Source organism: Heliconius melpomene, chromosome 7, assembly GCF_056956725.1.
Source record: "Heliconius melpomene rosina isolate 202511_hmr_F chromosome 7, ASM5695672v1, whole genome shotgun sequence".
Taxonomy (NCBI): Eukaryota; Metazoa; Arthropoda; class Insecta; order Lepidoptera; family Nymphalidae; genus Heliconius; species Heliconius melpomene.
In genome coordinates, this window is record NC_140395.1 from 7,026,206 (window position 1) to 7,047,303 (window position 21,098).

Here is a 21,098-nt window from a genome sequence, read left to right on the forward strand (position 1 = left end):
AATAAATTATAGATAAAAATTCGGTCGAAATGGAGCTAATCTTAAGAAAGGAATGATATAAGCGGAGACATTATAAAAAACGTGTTTGAATAATTAATATTTTTAATGACTAGAGTTTCTTGAACTATTTTTTTAAAAAAATAGTCCTAAATATTAAATCAGCATCACAATGTATCCCGCACACAGCAGGGTAGGTAGAGTGAACTTAGTGTTAAAAACGGTCTTTAAACAAATATTTCACTTCCTCGAGTGGGAATCGAACCCACAACCGTCGCGTTACTGTCACACCCTTTTTTTATGGAAAAAGGACAAAGCAAACGAGCGTTCGGGTCACCTGATGGTGATCACCGCCGCCCACGACCCCGTGCAACATCAGAGTTGCTACAGGTGCGTTGCCGGTCTTTAAGGTGGAGATAGACGCGCTTTTTGAAGGTACCCATATCGTACCGACCTGGAAACACTGCCGCGGGTAGGCCATTCCACAGTTCCGTAGAGCGTTGTAGGAAATTTCTACGAAGCCACATAGTACTGGAGTGCCACGTATCCAGGTGGTGTGAATGATATTTAGGTGTGTGCCGCTGCACCACGATGACCTCGGCCTAGTCCGAAATATTTGAACTAAAAATTAAAATATTGTTAGCGTACAAGTGTAAAAGGGGATAGATTTAGGTGAAAAAAACAATAAAAGCAGTGAAATTGTGTCAAACGGAAACAGTTGCTTGTAGGCGGAAGCCCTGATTGGAAGGTATCTAATATGTAGTGTTGTTATTGAGTGATACATATCACTTAGTGTAATTACGTGGAACCTCTATCCGAGTACGTTATAAACATATAGACGGTATGTATTTTTATCGTGTTATTATAAAAATGCTAATCGCTTCCGATTTCTAACAATATAATATAAACTAACCAACGACAACTTATATACCATAAAGTATGGTATGGTATGGTTCTTTAAATCTGGCGTTCCGAGCGTGACATACCATAAAGTAAACAGTGTGTTGATTTACATCATTACATGACGTGACACAACTGTCAAAGAAAAATTAAAGTTCCGACTTGTCAAAACGCAATTTGTATTTTGTATTTTTTTCTCATATTCACATTTTTGTTATTCAAGATTTGTTATCCGAATCGTAATATGTAATTTTATCGTTAATAATTACAATTCGCAGCGAAAAAATATAATGTTAGGTATAACATGTACTCAGCTTACAATATAGATTGTAAGTTTGGTATTGTATACTTTTTGTGATGAAATAGAAACATTAAGAAAAATTCAAGATGATTGAAACCTGTTCAAAACGATGTATGTTATTAGGAACAATTCTCTTAGGAGTGTAAGTATTTGTTTTTTTAGGTGTAAGCATTCAGGAAATATTGAAGATTTACAACATATGCTTTAAATATTTTCTTTATTTTAATTACATTATACTAAAATGCATTACAGATTAACAATTGTGATTCTAATATTGGAATCACAATTGGCTGACACCCTCTCAGGTAGTCAAAGGATGAAAAACAAAACATTTCCAACAGAAAATAACTCAACTTGTTGGATGCATCAACCATATACAGTTTTAAGTGAATGTCATCCTTGTTCAGGTATACTTATTTTTTGGAAAATTATGATATATATTGCAAAATTTCTCATCTCATATCATGCCTCAGCTTTTTTAATATATTTTGTACACTATACATTGATTTTTTTTAAATAATTTTTTTTAACTAATTTTCTTTCAGACTTTGAAATAAGAAGTAAAAGTATTGGTGTATGTATTCACACAAGTTTTAAGGAGATTCTTAAATGCAAGAATGGTGAAACTGTTACAAGAAGGTTTGTATATTTAATATACAAAAAATATATCAATTCTTCTAAACAGGGCATTGCATCTTAAAAATTTTTACTCTCATCTTATGTTATTTAAGTTAGTAATGAATCTTTCCATTATAATATCAAAAACTGCAATGCCCACTATTTTGATTCTTTTTTTACTGCTTGGTCACATACATTTTTCCATTCTAGTACAGTGATAGTGCAAATTATATTTAAGTTTTAATAAATGGAACATAAAAAATATTAAATCACCTTCACACTGTATCCTGCACAAAAATAAAATACTTAAAATTAAATATGTGACATTCCTATCACTACAAGAAGATATCAGTGTAAGAGTTGTCAAAAAGCAGTGTAAACTTAATACCAAATGCTAAACTTAAAATTTATGCCAGGTGGATGATGTTGAACTTACACTATATATGGATAACCACAAAAATGGAAAGCTCAGCTTATATCTTGTGGACTGTAATTATTAAAAAAAATTGCACATGCAATGCAACGGTAATATATTGTGTAGACACGTGATTAATCTTTTTTTATAGATATACAATTTCTATTTCAGTTGTGATCGAGTTGCTTTTTTGGAGGAAAGAGCATACTGGAAATTTACCATCTGGTCTTTTGTAATTGGAATGGCTTCATCATTAGCTGTCATGTTAAGAATGAGAGTCCTCAATCACAGAGCTAAGAGAAGAGCTTGTCAAGTATTAAGTAATGGCTCCATTTGAAATATATCTTAATTTAAAATAATTGTTATTAATAGATGTAATATATTAAGATAAGTAGATACTAAATGTATTTAAAAATAAAAACAAATAACTTTAAGCAATAAAAAAATATATTTAACAATGTATAAAAGGCAACAACGGCTTTCTATTAATTCTGATCAAATAGTATTTTAAGGAGTTCACTAATTACTTTAACGTTGACACTGTTTCCTAGTAGTCTGTAACATTGTTTTAATGTAATATTGTCAGGGAATGAATAATATTGTGGAAATGACATTAGAGATGAAACTTCAGTGGGAGTAAAAAATCTCAATTTCATGTTTTTTATTGAACTAATAAATTCTTTACTTCCAACTTGGTGTGTGTTGGCTTCTTTAAAATAATCACTTATTTCTTCTGGTGGTAAATCAGTGTACACAGAACCAGTGCCTTCAACATAATGTGTATAAGCTTTAGTGAAACAACAAGATCTTTTTGATTCTTTATAACAAATATCCAATACATTTGCCCATTTTAACAATTTGTCACTCACAAAAAATGTATCTGGAACATTGTTTACAATAATTTCCTTTAAAGCAAAAGGTTCACTGTAATTTTTCGGCAAGCATTTTATCTAAAAATAAAGCAAATAATTACTATTACTTTTAAAAATTACAATAAATATCAATAGTAGTAAATTATATTAAATCCTTACAATTTCTTCTTTTTCTTTTGAATGCCACTTAAAGACATTTCTTCTAGCCAAGCAGTAATACCGCAGTCTAGAGTTGGGTACACCAACACTAATAGGGTTTAAAAGATATTCTTGAAAGTCAAAATTACATTCTTTTAATTTATTTACGAATAAATTCCTTACTGTAGAACATTCAAATCCCTTAACATTTTCCATTAATATATAGTTAATTTTTTCTAAGTGACCCAGTAGATTGATAAAATATATAAAGGAATTTGTTCTTGGATCATTTTCATCTAGATATTTCCCATTTCTAGAAAATGGTTGACATGGTGGTGACATAAGCACAGTATCAACATCAAGTTCGTTAATTTCTTTTGCAGTTAAAGACTGGATATTTCTGTTTATTAAATGAATACCAGGAAAATTGTGTTTATAAACGTCGTTTGCTACATTATTAACATCAACGGCCATTATTATTTCACCTTTTAAACCGGATTCTGTAATTATTAAAATATTTATTTATTACTTAAATACATATATATATTTTTTGTGGATAAGAAATTCAAAGTACCATTCCATGCACAATGCATGCCACCGATTCCACTATAAAGTTCTAAGATTTTATGTTTCATTTTTATTATTGAATAAATAAAGAGATAACAAAATATAATAATAAATAATATATAAAACTTTAAGTTAGTTCTTATCATTTAAAAGCTAAAACGTGACACCTATGTAATGTACAATTGTGTAAACGTCAAATTGACGTTTGGTAAATATATAGTATATATATGTACGTAACTTGAAGTTTGTTCTGAAATTGTGTATAATATATTATTAACTATTAAAATAATCATTCTCTAAATTTGTTCTAATTATTTTAAGAACGTTTCAATTTTACTATGCATATTTAAAAAATAAGTTGTCAATTCTTTAAACGAATTATGTAATTGCAAAAAACATTTTTATTGTCATACCAAGATAAGGCAGTAAGGTTTGCAGTTGAATGACCTTGATTCCGGCAGTTATGGCGGAACTAAAGCAGCGTAAGGACGTGTTTAATGTCAAAAGTGATGAAAATGCCGACTCAAAAGATCATGTTTATCTCGAAGAAACGTTTTATATTCTCTCTAAAAAGAAGTCTGTATTTCGTGTCAGACTTACGTCTAATGGATTGTCATTAATTAAAGAAACCGATAATAGTTCAAGAGAACAAACGATACTTCTGAAAGATATCATTGGCAGTAAATGTATGAGAAGCAAAAGACGGCGTGTCGGAGGAGGATCTTGTGTCTGCAGTTCTTTTGTTGGACATCAACAACTTAAGGTGGTAGATGAAAACAGTGGCGACCTTGATGAAAGCGATATCAGTGCGTATCTTTACATTTACGCTTACAATTTAAAGCGCAGCCGCCGTAGCCTGAAACGAGAGAGAACAACAATAACATTGCGATTCAGATCTTACGATAAATACGAAGACAATAATAGGGAAGCGCAAAAGTGGAGGACTACAATAAAATGTTTACTGGCCGATCAGCCGATATCATATACCTTACCTGTAAATGAAAAAAAAATGTTAATACTTTTAAATCCAAAATCGGGGCCTGGAAAAGCTAGAGAATTATTTCAAACAAAAGCGGCACCTATTCTTCAAGAAGCCGAGACTCCTTATGATCTTCACATAACAAAATATGCCCAGTATGCTCGTGAATTTGTGCGCACAAGAAATGTTTACGCCTGGCGCGGTATTGTGGCGGTAGGCGGAGATGGAGTCCTATTTGAAATTCTTAATGGAATGTTTGAGCGGCTGGACTGGCAGCAAGCTCTTGCTGAAGTGCCATTAGCTATAATGCCCTGTGGCTCAGGCAATGGCCTGGCTAGAACTATCTGCCATCATTATAAGTAAGTAAATTATCCATATATTATAGACGTATGTATTAAAAAAATATATTTATTTGTTTTGTACTCAATATATTATTGTGGCCTATGACTGTAAATGCAATAGTTTGTGGGTTCGATTTGCCCTGGAGAAAATAAGATATTTAATACATATTTTTATTGTGTCGAGGCAAAGCGTCCCGCGACTCGACACGCAATGCCTCCAGATTTCGGCGGAAAATGGACCATGGATGTTGTGTTTTAATACTAGGTTCCCTCTGCCTATCCTGATGTGTGCCAGATCCAGTTGATGTAAAAAAAAACATTATTTTTAACGTTATTTAATTTTGACAATTTATTTTCAATGTATTTTTATATGTGGATAATTTATAAGATAAGTTTAGCAATATACTTTTTATGTAAGTTTTATATGTGTGTACATATACATACAAACTTTAAGTTGCCATTATGAAATGTACCCTATAACCTGCATGATGCAGCATAAAATGTTATGATTACTTGAAATTGTAGTTTTAAATTGAGCCAAGCCACATAAATGTGATCACAGTTTTTGTCATTACTCTTATTGAAATCTTTTGAAATAAACCTTCTAAATTAATACAAATTCTATATCAAAATTTCTCAGAAAAAATCATTCAATAATTAATTATTAAGTATTTCAATACCCTCATTTTATTTTTCAAATGTTATAATATCTGCAGATGATAATTACTTTAAAGTAATGAGCCTATTGACACTAATTACCTTTGATAAGTAAATATGCACATATTCTTAACAAAACATTGTAAACTTAAAGTTAAGTTACTAGCTATACCTCGGTAGTACCTTTTTTTTTAGGTCATAATACGTCTTTTGCTCATTCATGGGGGATGAGATTTTTTATGTAAATTTTTTTTAAAGGAATTATAGTTATGACCATACACATTTTATGTTTCATTTGATATTAGTTTTATTTATTTATTTATTTTATTTATTTAGTTTTATTTAATTAGCAAAGTTACAAATTTTATTTACATTTTTTATTTTAATTTCTATCACATACTCTTTTAACTGTATTAAATATACATAAAAAATTGTCACTATTCTTAATTTACATTAATCATCAAATTAATAGTAATTGACTTTATATAAAAAAAATCCTGAGACTAAGAACTAGGATCAAGGATTTTAAGATACTGTTTCTCATTTTCCGCCTAATTTCCATGACATTGCTTGTTGAGTGACAGAACTAAACATCGTAGTCTGTCTTCCAGAATGGTGAAATAAAAATAATTAAATTATTCCCCTGATGAGTTCCACCATTGCGCTTAGTGACAGAAAATGTGGCATGACGGCCTCATGTATGTATGAGATACATTTAAATATAATTCATAAGATACTTTAAAATGTCCAACAATGTCTTGTCAAGGTCAGGCAAAAAGCATGTAATAATGTTTCACGTGTTTGTAGAGCTGTAATATTTCAAACACTTAGTATCTACTTATGTGCGCTATGTATATGAAAATATTTAAAATATTACTTTTCATTGAACACAAAAATTATAATATGAAAACGATAATTACCAAAAGTTTTATATTTTTGCATATATTATACGAGGCATTCTTACGTATTGAGATTTAAACATAGCATACTGTAGCCACTTTAAAAGATGTTGCATTTAGTCTTAAAATTTTTTAGAAACTAGTGGACCCGGACGCGGCTACGCCTGCTTGAACTATAAGAATATTTATTAAATATATTTATAAAATTATTTTCACTTTTCAATAGAATTAGTAAGAAAATATAAGCCTAAATTGTCAAAAAGAATAATAAGTAGAGACATATTATTAGAAAAAATATCAGAGTTATTGAAATGAACCAACAAAAGAAGTAAAAATAACTAAAGGATATTCTTAATATTAGAAAAAGTAGCTAAAGTTTTCCGTGCTTGCGTACATACTCGTAGATATCGACTCTATGAAAAAACTAAACATTTTTCTATATTAAATAGGATAATTTTTGCGAGCAATATTAAATAAAATAAGAAGACAATCAAAGTGTAGTTGAAATAAATTATAAGCAGCAAAAAATTACATAACTCATACTCATACTATGCCGCCCGAAGGTTAGGTCAATTCGAATCAGTGACATCTCCTTAATTATTTATTAGAATGCTATACAGCAAACTATAATTTCAATTTACATAAAATGTTAAGAGTGACTATTATATTTATTTTCATAAGGATGAATATCAAAATGTCGCGGTAACGGTTGCGTAGCGACGCGACGGTTGTTATTATCATGGCAGAATAAATTGCATGTCAAATTAGAAAGTACTTTAAAATATATTAGTTCATATGTGTAATGTAATGTTATATAGCTTATGGCACTTCTGAAGAATGCAGCTTTCATACAAAACAAAAACAATGTGAATCGGACCAGTAGATCCAGAGATCTTAGCGTTCAAACAAACAAACAAACAAACAAACAAACTCTTCCGCTTTATTATATTAGTATAGATTTCTTTCTTTTGTCACTGTGTAATGTTATCATCACTAGTGTATCTAATAAATAGATAAATAAAAAATATATTGAACAAAAATGAAATAGCAAATTTATGTTCACATGGTTTTTTTCTTTTCATTATCTATATATATAAAATCGAAAGGTCACTCACTCATCACGAAATCTCAGAAACTACATGTGCTAGGAATTTCAAATTTTGCATAGGAGTTACTTATAGGACGTAGGTGCTCGCTAAGACGGGAATTTGCAATATTCGACTTCTAAGGGGTTGTTTTTGGGGTCGAAAGTTTGTATGAAACTTCGTTACTACAAATGCTAGGAGTGTCAAATTTTGCATAGACGTCACTAGGACGTAGTCAAGGAGACAGAAATTAATAATAACATAGTTCACGCGGGTGAAACCGCGAGCGGGCCGCTAGTAATCTCATAGTAACAAGTACTGGGTTAGAGTAGTATCAAGATCTCATTAGTCATGGATTAGTTCGCGATAGTAAGTTATATTATCGTTTTTAATAATCTATGAATATAAAAATATTTGTCGTACATTTTTTTAATTTCAATACATTTAAGTATTTACTTTACTATTTAAGGTTTAAGTAAGTGACGCCTCGACATGATAATACCGTACGAAAATGTTATATGTAGGTCATTGTAGGTACTCCATCTTTTCCTGTAGCCAGACCAGCTTCTACTTCATACTTATTAACTTTAAGTATGTATAAAAAAATATAGTCACTAACTTGGCTGGATGCGGATTAGCTGTTTGCTTATCTTATGCACTAGTGGATCTAATAAAAAAAAAGAAAAGAATATTAAAAAATAATAAAATAGCAGTAATTTATGTTCACATGGTTTTTTTTTCATTATAATCTCATAGTAACAAGTACTGGGTTAGAGTAGTATCAAGATCTTATTAGTCATGGATTAGTTCGCGATAGTCACTTATATTATCGTTCTTAATAATCTATGAATATATCAAAATATTTGTCGTACATTTTTTATTTCAATACAATACAATCTATTTAATTTCAATTAATCTAAGAAATGATAATGCCATACGAAAAGTTTATATGTAGGTACTATCTTTTCCGGTAGTCAGACCAGCTTCTACTTCATACTTATTTACTTTAAGTACGTATAAAAAAAATATAACAACTTGGCTGACTGTGGATATCTGTTTGCTTATTATAAAATAACCTGTAGACATTTATGTATATTCAGATAAGCGTGTAAATATATGTTTTTTTTTAATAAACTTGATAACATATATCCGGGAGAACGTGTTGTTTATTTAAGAACTTATTCGTTCTTAATTTTATTCATCTATTTCTCAGTAATCATTGATTTTATTATTGCAATGTTATGTTACTTTTTTATTTTTAAATAGATATCGTTATTAAATCTCATCGCAATCGCAAATAGTAACTCATCAAGTTAGTAAGATAGATAGATAAGATAGAGAAAATTGATTTACGGAAGTAAATTTTTTCTATCTTCCCGCTTTATCCCGCAAAGAAGAGTAGGCAGAGAGTTAATTGGAATCGTATCTGATCGTATTGGAATCGTCGTATTTCTAATGTTAAGTTTACCTACTGTTTTTTTTTTAACTGAAATCCTTGTGCGTAATAGCACTACATAAAAAGTATTCTTCACGTTACGCCCGAGTTTCATTTAATTTTTTTCTCGATGTTTTTATATTATATTTATTTAATTTATTTTGTTTTTGTTTATGTATGGCTTGTTTCTATAGGCACACGGTTATATTGTAGTAGTCAAAAATAAACGGAAAAATACTTTATATACGGATTTAATTATGTATAGCAAAAAGCCTTTTTTTTACCTTTTCACAATCGTCATTGTCTTGTAATTAAGGCAAAATGTAAAACATGATCCTTGTTACTGTTTTCTCACGCTAGAACAATAGACCCTCTTGTTACGTATAAAAAGAAAACCGCCATATTAGTTCAGGTATAGGAAGTGTCTAAAGGCTAAATACATAAAATATTCGATGGTATGGTAGTCAGTTCAAAATTGAAAGGTAGAATGAAAGTGAAGATTAGGAAAATTTAGAAATAACTCAATCGATGCTGTCAATGCATTGCATTTGAAAATCCACCTGTCATTATCGTTAATCATTAAAACCTGTTTAGAATACAAATGATTATGTCATTAAGGACCACATTATACGAACAAGTTTCATTAGTTTTATATCTAATATTAAAAAAAATTAACTTTCATATTTTGAATGTTGATTCATAATTCGTTGTATTGTTTTAGTATTGCTCAGTACACTATAAATAATATATAAACTTGGTAAACTAACTAACTATAACTGACTAACTTCTAAATGAAAAACAAATATCTTGTAAGTGACCCACAAGGACAATTTTCTGTCTCTAACCAGTACCTAAGGCACTTGAGATGGATGAAAAAATAACAAAGATGATTTTATGACAAATAGCCTATTGTCTTTAAGCGAGTCTAAACAAAAAAGAAACCATAAAAAATGTCTCTTTATTATTTGCGGATTTTAATCGTGTAATTTAAAAAAAGTGTATTTATTTATCTTCAATTGTGTTGTTTAATTGAATATTAAATTATTATTCTTTATTATATTTATTTTATCTATATATATATTAATTTTATTAATTACTTATTGGTGAGTTATCATTAAAATATTAAATTCAATGGCCTTTTTCTCTTTTCTCCAATTGCAAAGTTCTGAGAATGAACACAAAACATTAGGCATGTATGACTTGCAAGAAATTGAATATTTTTAATACTGTTTTCCTTATTTACTTCCTCTCGCTCTATTATTATTATTAGGAAAAGGAGGATGAACATAATATTATTATAACATTCTTTTCCGGTACAATAAAAGTTATTGATGTAATTGTATATAAATAAAAAAAAAAACAATTTCATTTTAATATGCCTTCTTATTACTAAAATAATTAACGTAATTATATTAGAAATGTATGAGAAAGAGTTTATAAGAAATAAGTAATTCGTATAGCGATTGTTACAATATATATTTATTTATTTTTCCCTAGCCTATACCATCCTATTGTTGAGGGCAAAGACCTCTCTCCACTTCTTCCATTCTGGTCTATTTCGCGATTTTTAATGTAAAGAGCAATTTATAAATTAACGATATTTTACATTTTTATTGGCCTTTTTAAATATAACTAACTTTAAGCCACATAATACCCGGTACTAGTTTTTTTAACGTCACGTTGTATCCCGCATACAGCAGGGTAGGCAGTGGGAACCAAGTGTTAAGACACTCCGTTCCCCATTTTCCGCCGAATTCTGGAGGCATTCCGTGTTGAGTGGCGTAGTTCAACGCCACGCTTTGCCTTTACCAGAGCCGAGAAATATATGATATAAATATTTAAATACTTGAAATTAATCAAAGTTTTGAATAAAGATTTTTTTCCTTATAACATACAATATCTGCTTTAATTTAATATATCGTGTCTTAGTTCGTATTCAAATGTGACTCATAACAAATACAAAGAGCAATAATGAAAAAAAGGTCAATGTGGCATTTTATTTTATCCAGTAATTAAGTATTATTTATAATTCTTATTTAGGTTAAACATAATTTACCTAAACAATAAAGCTATGACCACTGCAAAAGTGTGTTTTTTTATAATTATTAAAAGTATTCAATTGGGTCGTTATTTATCTATTTGCAATACATATTGTATGTAAAAAAAATAACTTCACGCTATATACCGCTCACAGCTGGGTGAGTATGCAGAGCAAACCTAGTGTTAAGATACTCAGTTCTTCATTTTCCCCCGAATTCTGGAGGCTTTGCGTGTTGAGTGACGGTACTCAACGACGCGATTTGCCTCGACACCAGAGCCACTGGCCTCAATGTATGTGTATTGCATATACTTATAATTGTACTGTATGGATAAGTTGGTTTTGCAATTATTCTTCAAAAAAGTTACGTTCATCGTCGGAAATTGAAAGTTAGAGGAAAATATAGAATAAAATAAATTATATCAAGCTATATATATATATAATGTGGTTATTATGAAATTATTTTGCTATTTGATATGCTTGTCGTTCTGTTTATTACTCTTGCTTTAATAAAAAAAAAATAATTGGAACACATATTTTTAATATAAAGAACACGACATAAATTTAACTCCTTTTATTTAGTACATACTTACATGTGTTAAATAGCGTCAATAGATTCAAATAGGTTTCTTGCCTTGACTACTTAATAGAAATTTACAGATCTTTAATTATTTGTAATTGGTCCAAATACTGTTTTACGTTCAGTATGTAATAAGTACAAATAAAAATTCCTAATAAACGATGTGCTAAAAAAACAAATTATCATTAAAACCGTTCAGGCCGTCGCGTCGTGGCGCAAGGGACAGAGTGTGACTGTAACGCGATGGTTGTGAGTTCAAGTTCCCCACTCGAGGAAATTAATTATTATTTATTTCTTCCCTCTGGCACTAAGGTAAAAACCCAGTGTTGAGTTCCCTTCCTCAACACGCAATGCCTCGAAAAAATCGGCGGAAAGTGTGGAATAGAATGTCTCAACACTTGATTCTCTCTGCCTACACTATATGCGGGGCCTATGCTATATGCGGGATACACCGTGAAGCTGATAATAATATTAAAATCGTTAAATTAGAAATTAAAGTAAATAGGTGGGTATGCATCATAAAGTATTACGTTCTTACCTTTAACTACCGGTTAATGTTTTTTTAAGTGAACTTGCCTATAAATGTGTAAGATTTATGTTTTATGAGGTTGCAGAGGCACACTGTGAGACAATGAAAGATTTCAATATTTTCATTTCCTCCCTCTGGTAACGAAGTAAAGCATAGCATTGAGTTCCCCCGAAAATGGGGAACGAAAGTGTCTTAATAGGAAACGGAGTGTCTTAACACTAGGTTTCCAGGTTGCTTCTGCCTACTCTGATCTGTACGGGACACTGTGTGAAGCTAAAAAAATATATATGTTCTATTCTCAGTCTGCAATCTTATTACACTGGGCAAACAAATACAAATTTATTTGTAAATAATAATATTCAAATTCGAGAGTGGAATTGTACAATAACTGGGCCCACCTTTTCTTATTCTTCATTAATAAATATACACATTTAAATTCAATGATTCACTAAGTATATGATAATATCCATTTATTGGTTTAATGTATCTAGTTCATGTCGAGGTTAGCCGCTGGCATCGTGGTGTAGCGGTCGCATATTTAACATTGCTTTTTCAATCATGGACTGAATCAATTTTGTTTGTAAATAAACGAATTAAATGTAGTTCTGTTTGTTAATAATTAAAAATGTACTATACTGACACAACTGACTATAAACATATTTTGATAACCGAAATTTATTTGCGTACAATTTATATTTTATATATTAATTTATTTACTGACTGACTGACATTTACTTACTGACCTGTGATTGGCACACAGATGTAGATTACGTTGAGGGGACTCATCCCAGGGTGAAATGTAAATAGCATTTTGAAGTTGTGAATTTTAAAAGCGAGGCATATTTCACAATAAAGTTAAATGTAAAAAAGCCACCAATGGTTGGTCGAACCTGGCCAAGGCTAGGTCAATATGGAGACTCTTTTTAAAAAAATTAAACAAGAGAAGTGCTCTTGAATTTTTGTGATTTACTCTCGTGTTTTATATGAAAAATATTGGTTTATATCGGCAGTATTATTCACAAATTATATTACTGTTTTAATATAATCGAAAAAATAACAAAAGTTGTAAAAAATATAAGTATATTAAACAAGGAAACGCTTCGCAGCAGAACAGGCGTTATATCACAATTTCATAACCGCGTATAATACTTTCACTTCTGTGCAATAATGTTTTTGCTTTAAATTACTAAGACTGTTATACTTTTTTTTATTTTTTATTCCGTATACTAATTTAGATTTACGTAGACTTTTATGTAAATTGATTTTTTTTTAATATTTTAAATTTATTAGTAAATAGGAACTGCATTGTCTTTTTTCTTCACTGCGTGATATTTTTGTAGGTTTAGTCTTATAGGAAAATGTTTGTATATATTTGGATTTTATTTTTAAAACAAGTGCATGGCCTATTACATAATATTTGGAGGTAGATATAAAATTAAGTGAGTTAAGTTCTTTAGCTAAGGCGTTTCGTAAGTACCCATCATTTGGAAAAAACACGTGGTCAATGTCACGTTGAAAAAAGAGGTTAATAATGAATTTGTATTTTTTAAGTGATATTGCACTAAATTATACTCAATCCAGCCATCGTGCTGTAATATTGGCTGTTGTAATAAATGCAAATTGGCAACTTTAAGAGTGCCAAGATTAACAACAATCTTAATAATAATAAAGTTTGATCTTACAGCCAAGGTTAATTAGCTAGCGCGACACCGTGCTAATTAAAACGTAAAAGGAAAATGTTTTTCTTTAAAACCTTTACGGTTTGTTAAATTAGTAGATAAAAAATCTAAAAATGTGTTATTGCTTGCAGTACCTGGTAAAAATATATTTGTGTATATTTTTTTATTTATTACTTTATGAGATTTAAAGAAAAATATCAACATCGTAGAATCAACTAGCTACATTGTACATAAAGGATCTATAAACTATTACTCATTTGATAGATTTATATAAAAATGGCACGTTGTATTTTACAATTGATAAATTTTTAATATACCTACATATCTATTACGGATATATTTACGTAAGATAACATTTCAATAAATTTATCTAATTATACTATTTCTAAATGTCTTAATTAGCTAGTATCTAATCTATAACATGTTATTGTTCTTCATTATTCTTCTTCTTCCTTAGGCAGAGAGAACTTAGTATGATAAAATACAACTTTTACCTAATTGTAAACATTGTCTATGACGGAACACTACTTTAGTGAAACAACGCGTGTAAATTAGAATTCAAGTATGTAATAAAAAACTACTACCAGTACTTACTTTAATAAGGAAAGGAATGCTTAGGCTCGTTCTATTTTCTGTATTCTATATTCTGATATGTGGAAAATGCATGGCAATGGATTAATTTACTCAGTCAGAAATGACTCCATAACTGATGGCGGTTTGTAGTTAATTTGTATAATTTATTGTTTTAGTGAACCCTACATTCCTCAAAATTTGACAGGGATGACAATGGCGCTGACGAGAGGAAAAACTGCTCATATGGATGTGGTCAGAGTCGAAACTAAAAGTAAAGTAAGTATTTCTGTGCTAAAGTAAAAAAAAACTACTGAAATGTTACTGGCCACAATTTGTATTTCTTTTATGTTAGATTGCATTCTTTTACAGAGATTTTTGGCACTTGTATAACTTTAAGACGTAAGTGTATAATACGAGATAGACGGAATATTGGCAAAGAAGTACACTCTTTGTCTAAGATATGGAGGATATGGCCTTAATAACATATTTTATTTATTACAGTGAGCTTCTTGGTTGGCCTAAATAAAATATAATTTATTGAACTACACTTTTTATTTGTTTTTTTTTGTTAGAAGGTAAGAACAAAAAAATATGTAAAATTCGCGGCGTTGAGTTCTGTCACTCAACACGCAATGCCTCCAGAATTCGGCAGAAAGTGGGAGAACGGAGTGTCTTAACACTAGGCTGTGTGCGGCATACAGCATGAAGTTGATTTATTTTAATTTTATATTAAATTTCAAGTAAAGGATAATCACAGTGTAATAAAACCCAAACAATTACAACATTGTTTTGAAATTTTTAAATTCGTTATTAATCCAAATATTTAACAAGGTTAATAGCGATTAAGCAATTACGTACACACATACCTACATACATTTATTAGACTACTAGATTTAATACGATTTAGATATAATTTGAATGTTATAGATAACACCAATTTATTTCTTTTCACCTTCAGCTATGATATTACACTATTCAATTGACTGCGTCCGTCATAACAAACAAGGAACGGCGTAGTGCGGATATGGTTATTCCCATGCTTCTATAACATCCGACATCGAGGCCAGTCGTGGTGCAGGGGCACAGACTGTGATCGTGGGAAATGCGACTGGTTGTGGGTTCGATCCCCACTCAAGGAAATGAAGTATTTATTTAAATTTATATTTCCATTTGTTCGCCCTGGTGTCGAGGCTAAGCGCGGCGTTGAGCTCTGCCTCTCGACATGCAATGCCTCCAGAATTCGGCGGAAAGTAGGGGACGGAGTGTCTAAACACTATGTACCCTCTGTCTACCCTGCTGTGTGTGGAATACAGCGTGAAGCTGATTGTATCTATATAATTGATTCTATAACATCCGTACCTATAGATACCTCTGTACGAAGTGATTACGAATTCACGATAACGCCTATTTATTGTACACGTGATTTATGCATTCAAATATATTCTAATTTCAATTACGTAGTGCTACGTATTTGGCAAATTGGTATAATGTTACAAAAAACTGACCGAGTGAAAAAAGGAGGCGTACTTAAATATTTATTTGATTGTTTTCTGTATATAACATGTTTATGATTATTCTCTGTATATAACATACCCCAGGCATAAAACAGGGTTGGCAGAGGAAACATGGGAACCTAGTGTTAAACCATCCCGTTCCCATTAAGACACTTCTGTTCCACACTTTTCGCCGAATTCTCTAGGTATTGCATGTTGAGTTACGGAACTCGACGCCGCGCTTTACCTCGTTAGCCGAGCGAGAAAAAGAACATATTTAAGACTTAATTTTCTCCACTGGGAATCGAACCTGTCGCGTTAACAGCTCTTACGCCAAAACTGACCTCGGAAGTTTAAATTTCCTTTTACATAATAAAATTCATATTAATAATATTTTTTGCAGATATTTTTTTCCTTCTTATCAGTGGGCTGGGGCTTGCTATCAGATATCGATATAGAGAGTGAACGATTACGGGCGATCGGAGGGCAGAGGTTCACGCTGTGGGCGATGGCGAGACTGGTCGGACTGAGGAAATACAAGGGAGTCGTCAGTTACGCAAAAATAAAGGATATAAGCAATTTGCCCAAACCGAAACACCCGCTCACAATCAGCCACAGTGTGAGTCAAGACGGTGCTCTTGACTCACCCGATGCTGAAGCGTTCTTTGATTGCGACGAAAATTCCGAGGTCTTTGCCAGCGCGGTGAATGGTAAACAACACCAACGTGTCGATTCGTGGTATTCGGTAAATTCTAGAAGAAGCGCGTTTTATAGTACAAGGGGTTCTGAGTACCACAGTGTCACAAGTGCCGGCTCTGAAATGCGATCGCCGGTACACGCGTGTATGCACGGCCCCGCTTCGCACTTGCCTTCCCTTATGTCGACATTGCCTTCCCACTGGGTCCACGAGCATGGCGAGTTCGTAATGGTCCACGTATCGTACCAATCTTATATCGGAGAAGATTTACTATTCGCACCACGCTCCCAATTATCGGATGGGGTCATGTGGATGCTCATCATAAAAGCTGGTATATCGAGATCACAAATCTTCTCATTTCTCATAGGAATGAGCCAAGGCAATCATTCTGATATGAACACGGAATATATCAAAATGATTCCTGTAAGCGCCTTCAGGATAGTACCAGAGGGACCAAACGGATATCTCACTGTAGACGGCGAACTCGTAGAATACGGTCCTATTCAAGCCGAAATCTTTCCTAATATAGTAAATTTATTAGTACCAGATACGAAATAGCGTTATTTTCGCGTATGATACGTATGAGCGCTAATTTGCCTGATTTAGTTTGAAGACAGTTACCGAGCCGATGCTTTGTGCAATAAATGGTTTCAAATTAAAATTATAATATTCTTATATCATGAAATGGTTGTGCCACAAACACGTATAAATTAATTAAAACTAAGTAAGATTAAAACATTATGAATAATAAGTATATATTATGGCATTCTATTATCAAAGTAATTTATTATCTGTCCATTTGAAAAACAATATAAATTTATAAAAGAAACATTTCCCTAAAACAGCTGCAATTGTGATAATAATTTAAGTAAATCGGTTCTTTCGATGAAAGACATTATAATAATAATAACTAGTCAAAATGTTAAATAATATATATATAAATAGTGCCAATATATTTTGCACTCTAAAATGTTTTGAGGGAATTGATCAATAATCATGTTTATTGTGTTAACTATAACAAACGCTTCAAAGTAGGGCAATACGGATATTGACAATCGAAATCACTTAGGTGTATGTAATTGCGTGGTAATAAAATGTTAAGGCAGTTAAACATGTGATGCTATACCTTGCTATTATAATATTATTTCTTGTCACAGTAAACTATCTAAACCTCTCTATATTTACTATATTACTTTTCTTTACTACAATTTTTCTTTATATTTTATTTAGCTATTATAAAATGTGCAAATTGACAATATCCCATAAGATAAAATAATGTTGTATAATATGTAATGCCAAATACAAGATAATTTTATATAATGTGTTTTTAAATGAAAAAAAAAAACATACTGCTATACATTTCTACTGTGAAATATCAATTCTCTTATCGGCTCAACAATTAGTTTCAGATAAGATTATCCTAAGTATGTATATAGATATATGTAGATACTTAGATATTATACAAAAAACATATTATTTTTTAAAGATTACAAATAATAATAATTTATCTTAATAATTGAGCTTATGTAACTATTTCCTAGAATATCGTCACATTTAAAACGTTCAAAGACGACACAATCTATTTATAATCATTTTAATATCTAGTTATTATTGTTTAATTTAAACACTAGAGTTTAGAACAATGGTTTTGTGTATCATTAAGTAGTTATTACGTCTAATAATTTACATACATAATGATAATATTTATGAGGCCCTCGTTGTGCAGCAGTTCAGCGTCTGACTGTAAACACGGCTTCTGTTCACGGGTTCGATTCTCACTTGGGTGAATGATTTGTTCTCTCTAGTAACAAGAGAAATCGCGGTGTTGAGTTCCGCCCCTCAACAAGCAAGCTTTTGAAAATTGGATGGTGAGTGGGAAACAGTGTCCTACACTAGTTTCCCTCTGCCTACCCTGCTATAGTTAAAATAAATATGTATATATGTAACATTATTCTTTTAACATTATGTTCCAATCCTTGCCATATGTTGTGGCTATTCAGAAGTAATATTGATGTACAGATAATTGGAATTGTATTTTGTTTCAAAGTAAAAATGCTAGCAGCTTTTGGAGTGTGATTGTAATTGTCTAAATAATAATAAGTGGAGTAGGTTATTTGTTTATTACTTAATATTTAGCAGTATTAATTTAATTATATTTCATAATGTTTCTGTGATAAATATTGCTTTTCTATACAGCTGTGTTGACCCCATATTTCTGTGCCTAATATATGTATATAATAAATTTCCTAATAATACAGTAATGTTATTTGTTTATAGCTATTCTGAAACTTTACTACAGTAATATTTTTACAACATTTAACTTTTATAGCCTCAATTTTTACTTTGAATATTGCATATTTAATTTTTAAAGTTGTCGTATTATATATAATGTAATATGATTCATAAAATTCTTTAAACAATCATTTATATTTTACTAAGTTTTGTTGTATACAAAGTTTTATTTTCCTTTATCATAATAAAATTATAAATACATATATAAATAATTTACAATTTATCACAATAATTATAATTTGCATATTTAATAGAAAATAAGTATTTCTTTATAGTTATTTTCTTGATTTTATTGTATGTTTGCATTTAATTTTTTTAAATTGCACAAAGATTGAACACCGCACTACAGTAGTACAATGTCTGACTATAAAAATGGTAATTGTGGATTTGATTCCCACTTAAGGAATTAATAATTTTCATTATGTTGCTCTGCCTATATGTGAGATAAAGTATAAAGCAAAAGAATTGTGCAAATTTTTTATAAATGGTGTTAATCTGTACAAATTAATTTGCATAAATAAGTTTGTTTGTATATACATTCCTTATATTGTTAGTGCACTGGTATAAGATATTAAAAAATGCTATGTTATAAAGGATGTAAACATTCCTTTTTAATTTATATAATAAATTTAAAATTATTAAATAATAAATATTGTTAATAAATGGATATTCATTGGTTTAGTTGTTTTTGTTTCAATGTGGTGCGTGTGACTGGTGTGTGTATCAAATAAAAATCAATGTAAAGTATATTAGTAGATTTATTTCCATGAGATATTAGTTGAACAATGCATTTTGTTAAATCAATTTAAGACAAATATATTTTAACACTTATAATGATAAGCAAACAATTTGTCTCTTTATAGTTTATACAAATAATTAATCTTAACTTATGTCAATAATCATAATAAAAATAAAGTGATGACACAAATTGTTTTAAAGTACATTTCTAAATTTAAGAGCTCTTATTTAGGCAGTTATTTTATGTAAACAGTCTTGGTGCTTTAATATAACATTTTATCTCAGCTTTAGAGAATCAAGACTGTCTAGCAGGTTTTGTACTTCAGAATCAACTTGTTCCCTGGTGCTCACATTTTCTAATCTTTCTCTAACTGATTCCAATTCTCCTGCATCAGCTTTTTGAATTTTCATATATTTCAACATCATCTCGACTACTAGGCAAATTTCACTTATAAGTTGCTTTGTCTCCTCAAAATGTCCAGCCCCACTTGGTCTCATTTGTATTAATTTCAATTTACTTTGGGCCAATTGAATGGGATTACGTCCATTTTTGTCATGGGAGTTTACATCAGTTCCAGCATCTAGCAACTCAATTACGACTGGAATGTGATTTGTACATGCAGCTAAGTGAAGTGGTGTATTCCCTAATGTGTCTTTAATATTAGGATTGGCTCCATGTCTTATTAACATTTTAACTACATCGACATAGCCCCTACAAGCCGCTAAATGCAAAGGACTTCTTTTATGTTCATCTGAACAATTAGGGTCAGCTCCAGATAGAAGCAGCTTTTCAACAAGATCTGTATTATTGGTGGAAGCTGCAAACCGTAATTTCTTGTTTCTCGAAGAATAAATTGAATATCTATACTTCAATCTGCAATGTCTGGCCTTTGTGGAGCATTTTATTTTACCAATGTGCTCATGAGGTTCATCTAAGAACTCTATTGGCATAGGTTGTCCTGCCAGGTTTATTGGTATTGCTGGAGGATTAAATTCTAACACACAGTATGAGTGGTCGAAAACAGGATTATCGCTGCTTTCATTACCAGTGTCAACCCCGGAATCAGCCATTATAAAAACTATTCTAATTGGTTATTATTTTAGAAAGCTAAAGATCACATACCAAACGTTATTTTAGTTCGGACAACTACACAATTTAGTGTAGAAACAACTGTTTTAAGAACAACAAAACTTTCTCTACAATTGACAAAGTACAAATACAAACGTCAAATTATGTAAATTGTCATAATAACTAATATCAACTAGTGGTGTGCG

At 30.7% G+C, this 21,098-nt stretch overlaps 4 protein-coding genes across 4 annotated transcripts; 2 read left to right on the top strand and 2 right to left on the bottom strand.

Annotated features, from left to right (window-relative positions):
- Positions 1 to 1,012: 1,012 nt before the first annotated feature.
- JTBR (jumping translocation breakpoint protein JTBR) lies at positions 1,013 to 2,922 on the top strand. Its single transcript, XM_085187996.1, has 4 exons — positions 1,013 to 1,340; positions 1,451 to 1,605; positions 1,744 to 1,837; positions 2,403 to 2,922. Exons 1-4 carry the CDS (start codon positions 1,285 to 1,287, stop codon positions 2,566 to 2,568), a joined length of 471 nt encoding a protein of 156 aa, XP_085044122.1. The 5' UTR covers positions 1,013 to 1,284; the 3' UTR covers positions 2,569 to 2,922.
- On the bottom strand, positions 2,661 to 4,004 carry Mt2 (tRNA (cytosine(38)-C(5))-methyltransferase). Its single transcript, XM_085187994.1, has 3 exons — positions 3,816 to 4,004; positions 3,263 to 3,741; positions 2,661 to 3,181 (listed from the first exon to the last, which is right to left on the bottom strand). Exons 1-3 carry the CDS (start codon positions 3,952 to 3,954, stop codon positions 2,717 to 2,719), a joined length of 1,083 nt encoding a protein of 360 aa, XP_085044120.1. The 5' UTR covers positions 3,955 to 4,004; the 3' UTR covers positions 2,661 to 2,716.
- Positions 4,005 to 4,235: 231 nt separating this feature from the next.
- Positions 4,236 to 19,766, top strand: LOC146537546 (sphingosine kinase 1-like). The gene is made up of 3 exons (XM_085187993.1): positions 4,236 to 5,146; positions 14,780 to 14,879; positions 16,500 to 19,766. The coding sequence occupies exons 1-3, from the start codon at positions 4,251 to 4,253 to the stop codon at positions 17,349 to 17,351; spliced, it is 1,848 nt and encodes a 615-aa protein (XP_085044119.1). The 5' UTR covers positions 4,236 to 4,250; the 3' UTR covers positions 17,352 to 19,766.
- A 59-nt stretch (positions 19,767 to 19,825) lies between these two features.
- Positions 19,826 to 21,059, bottom strand: LOC146537547 (uncharacterized). The gene has a single exon (XM_085187995.1). The coding sequence runs from the start codon at positions 20,892 to 20,894 to the stop codon at positions 20,100 to 20,102; it is 795 nt and encodes a 264-aa protein (XP_085044121.1). The 5' UTR covers positions 20,895 to 21,059; the 3' UTR covers positions 19,826 to 20,099.
- Between the last annotated feature and the right edge of the window lie 39 nt (positions 21,060 to 21,098).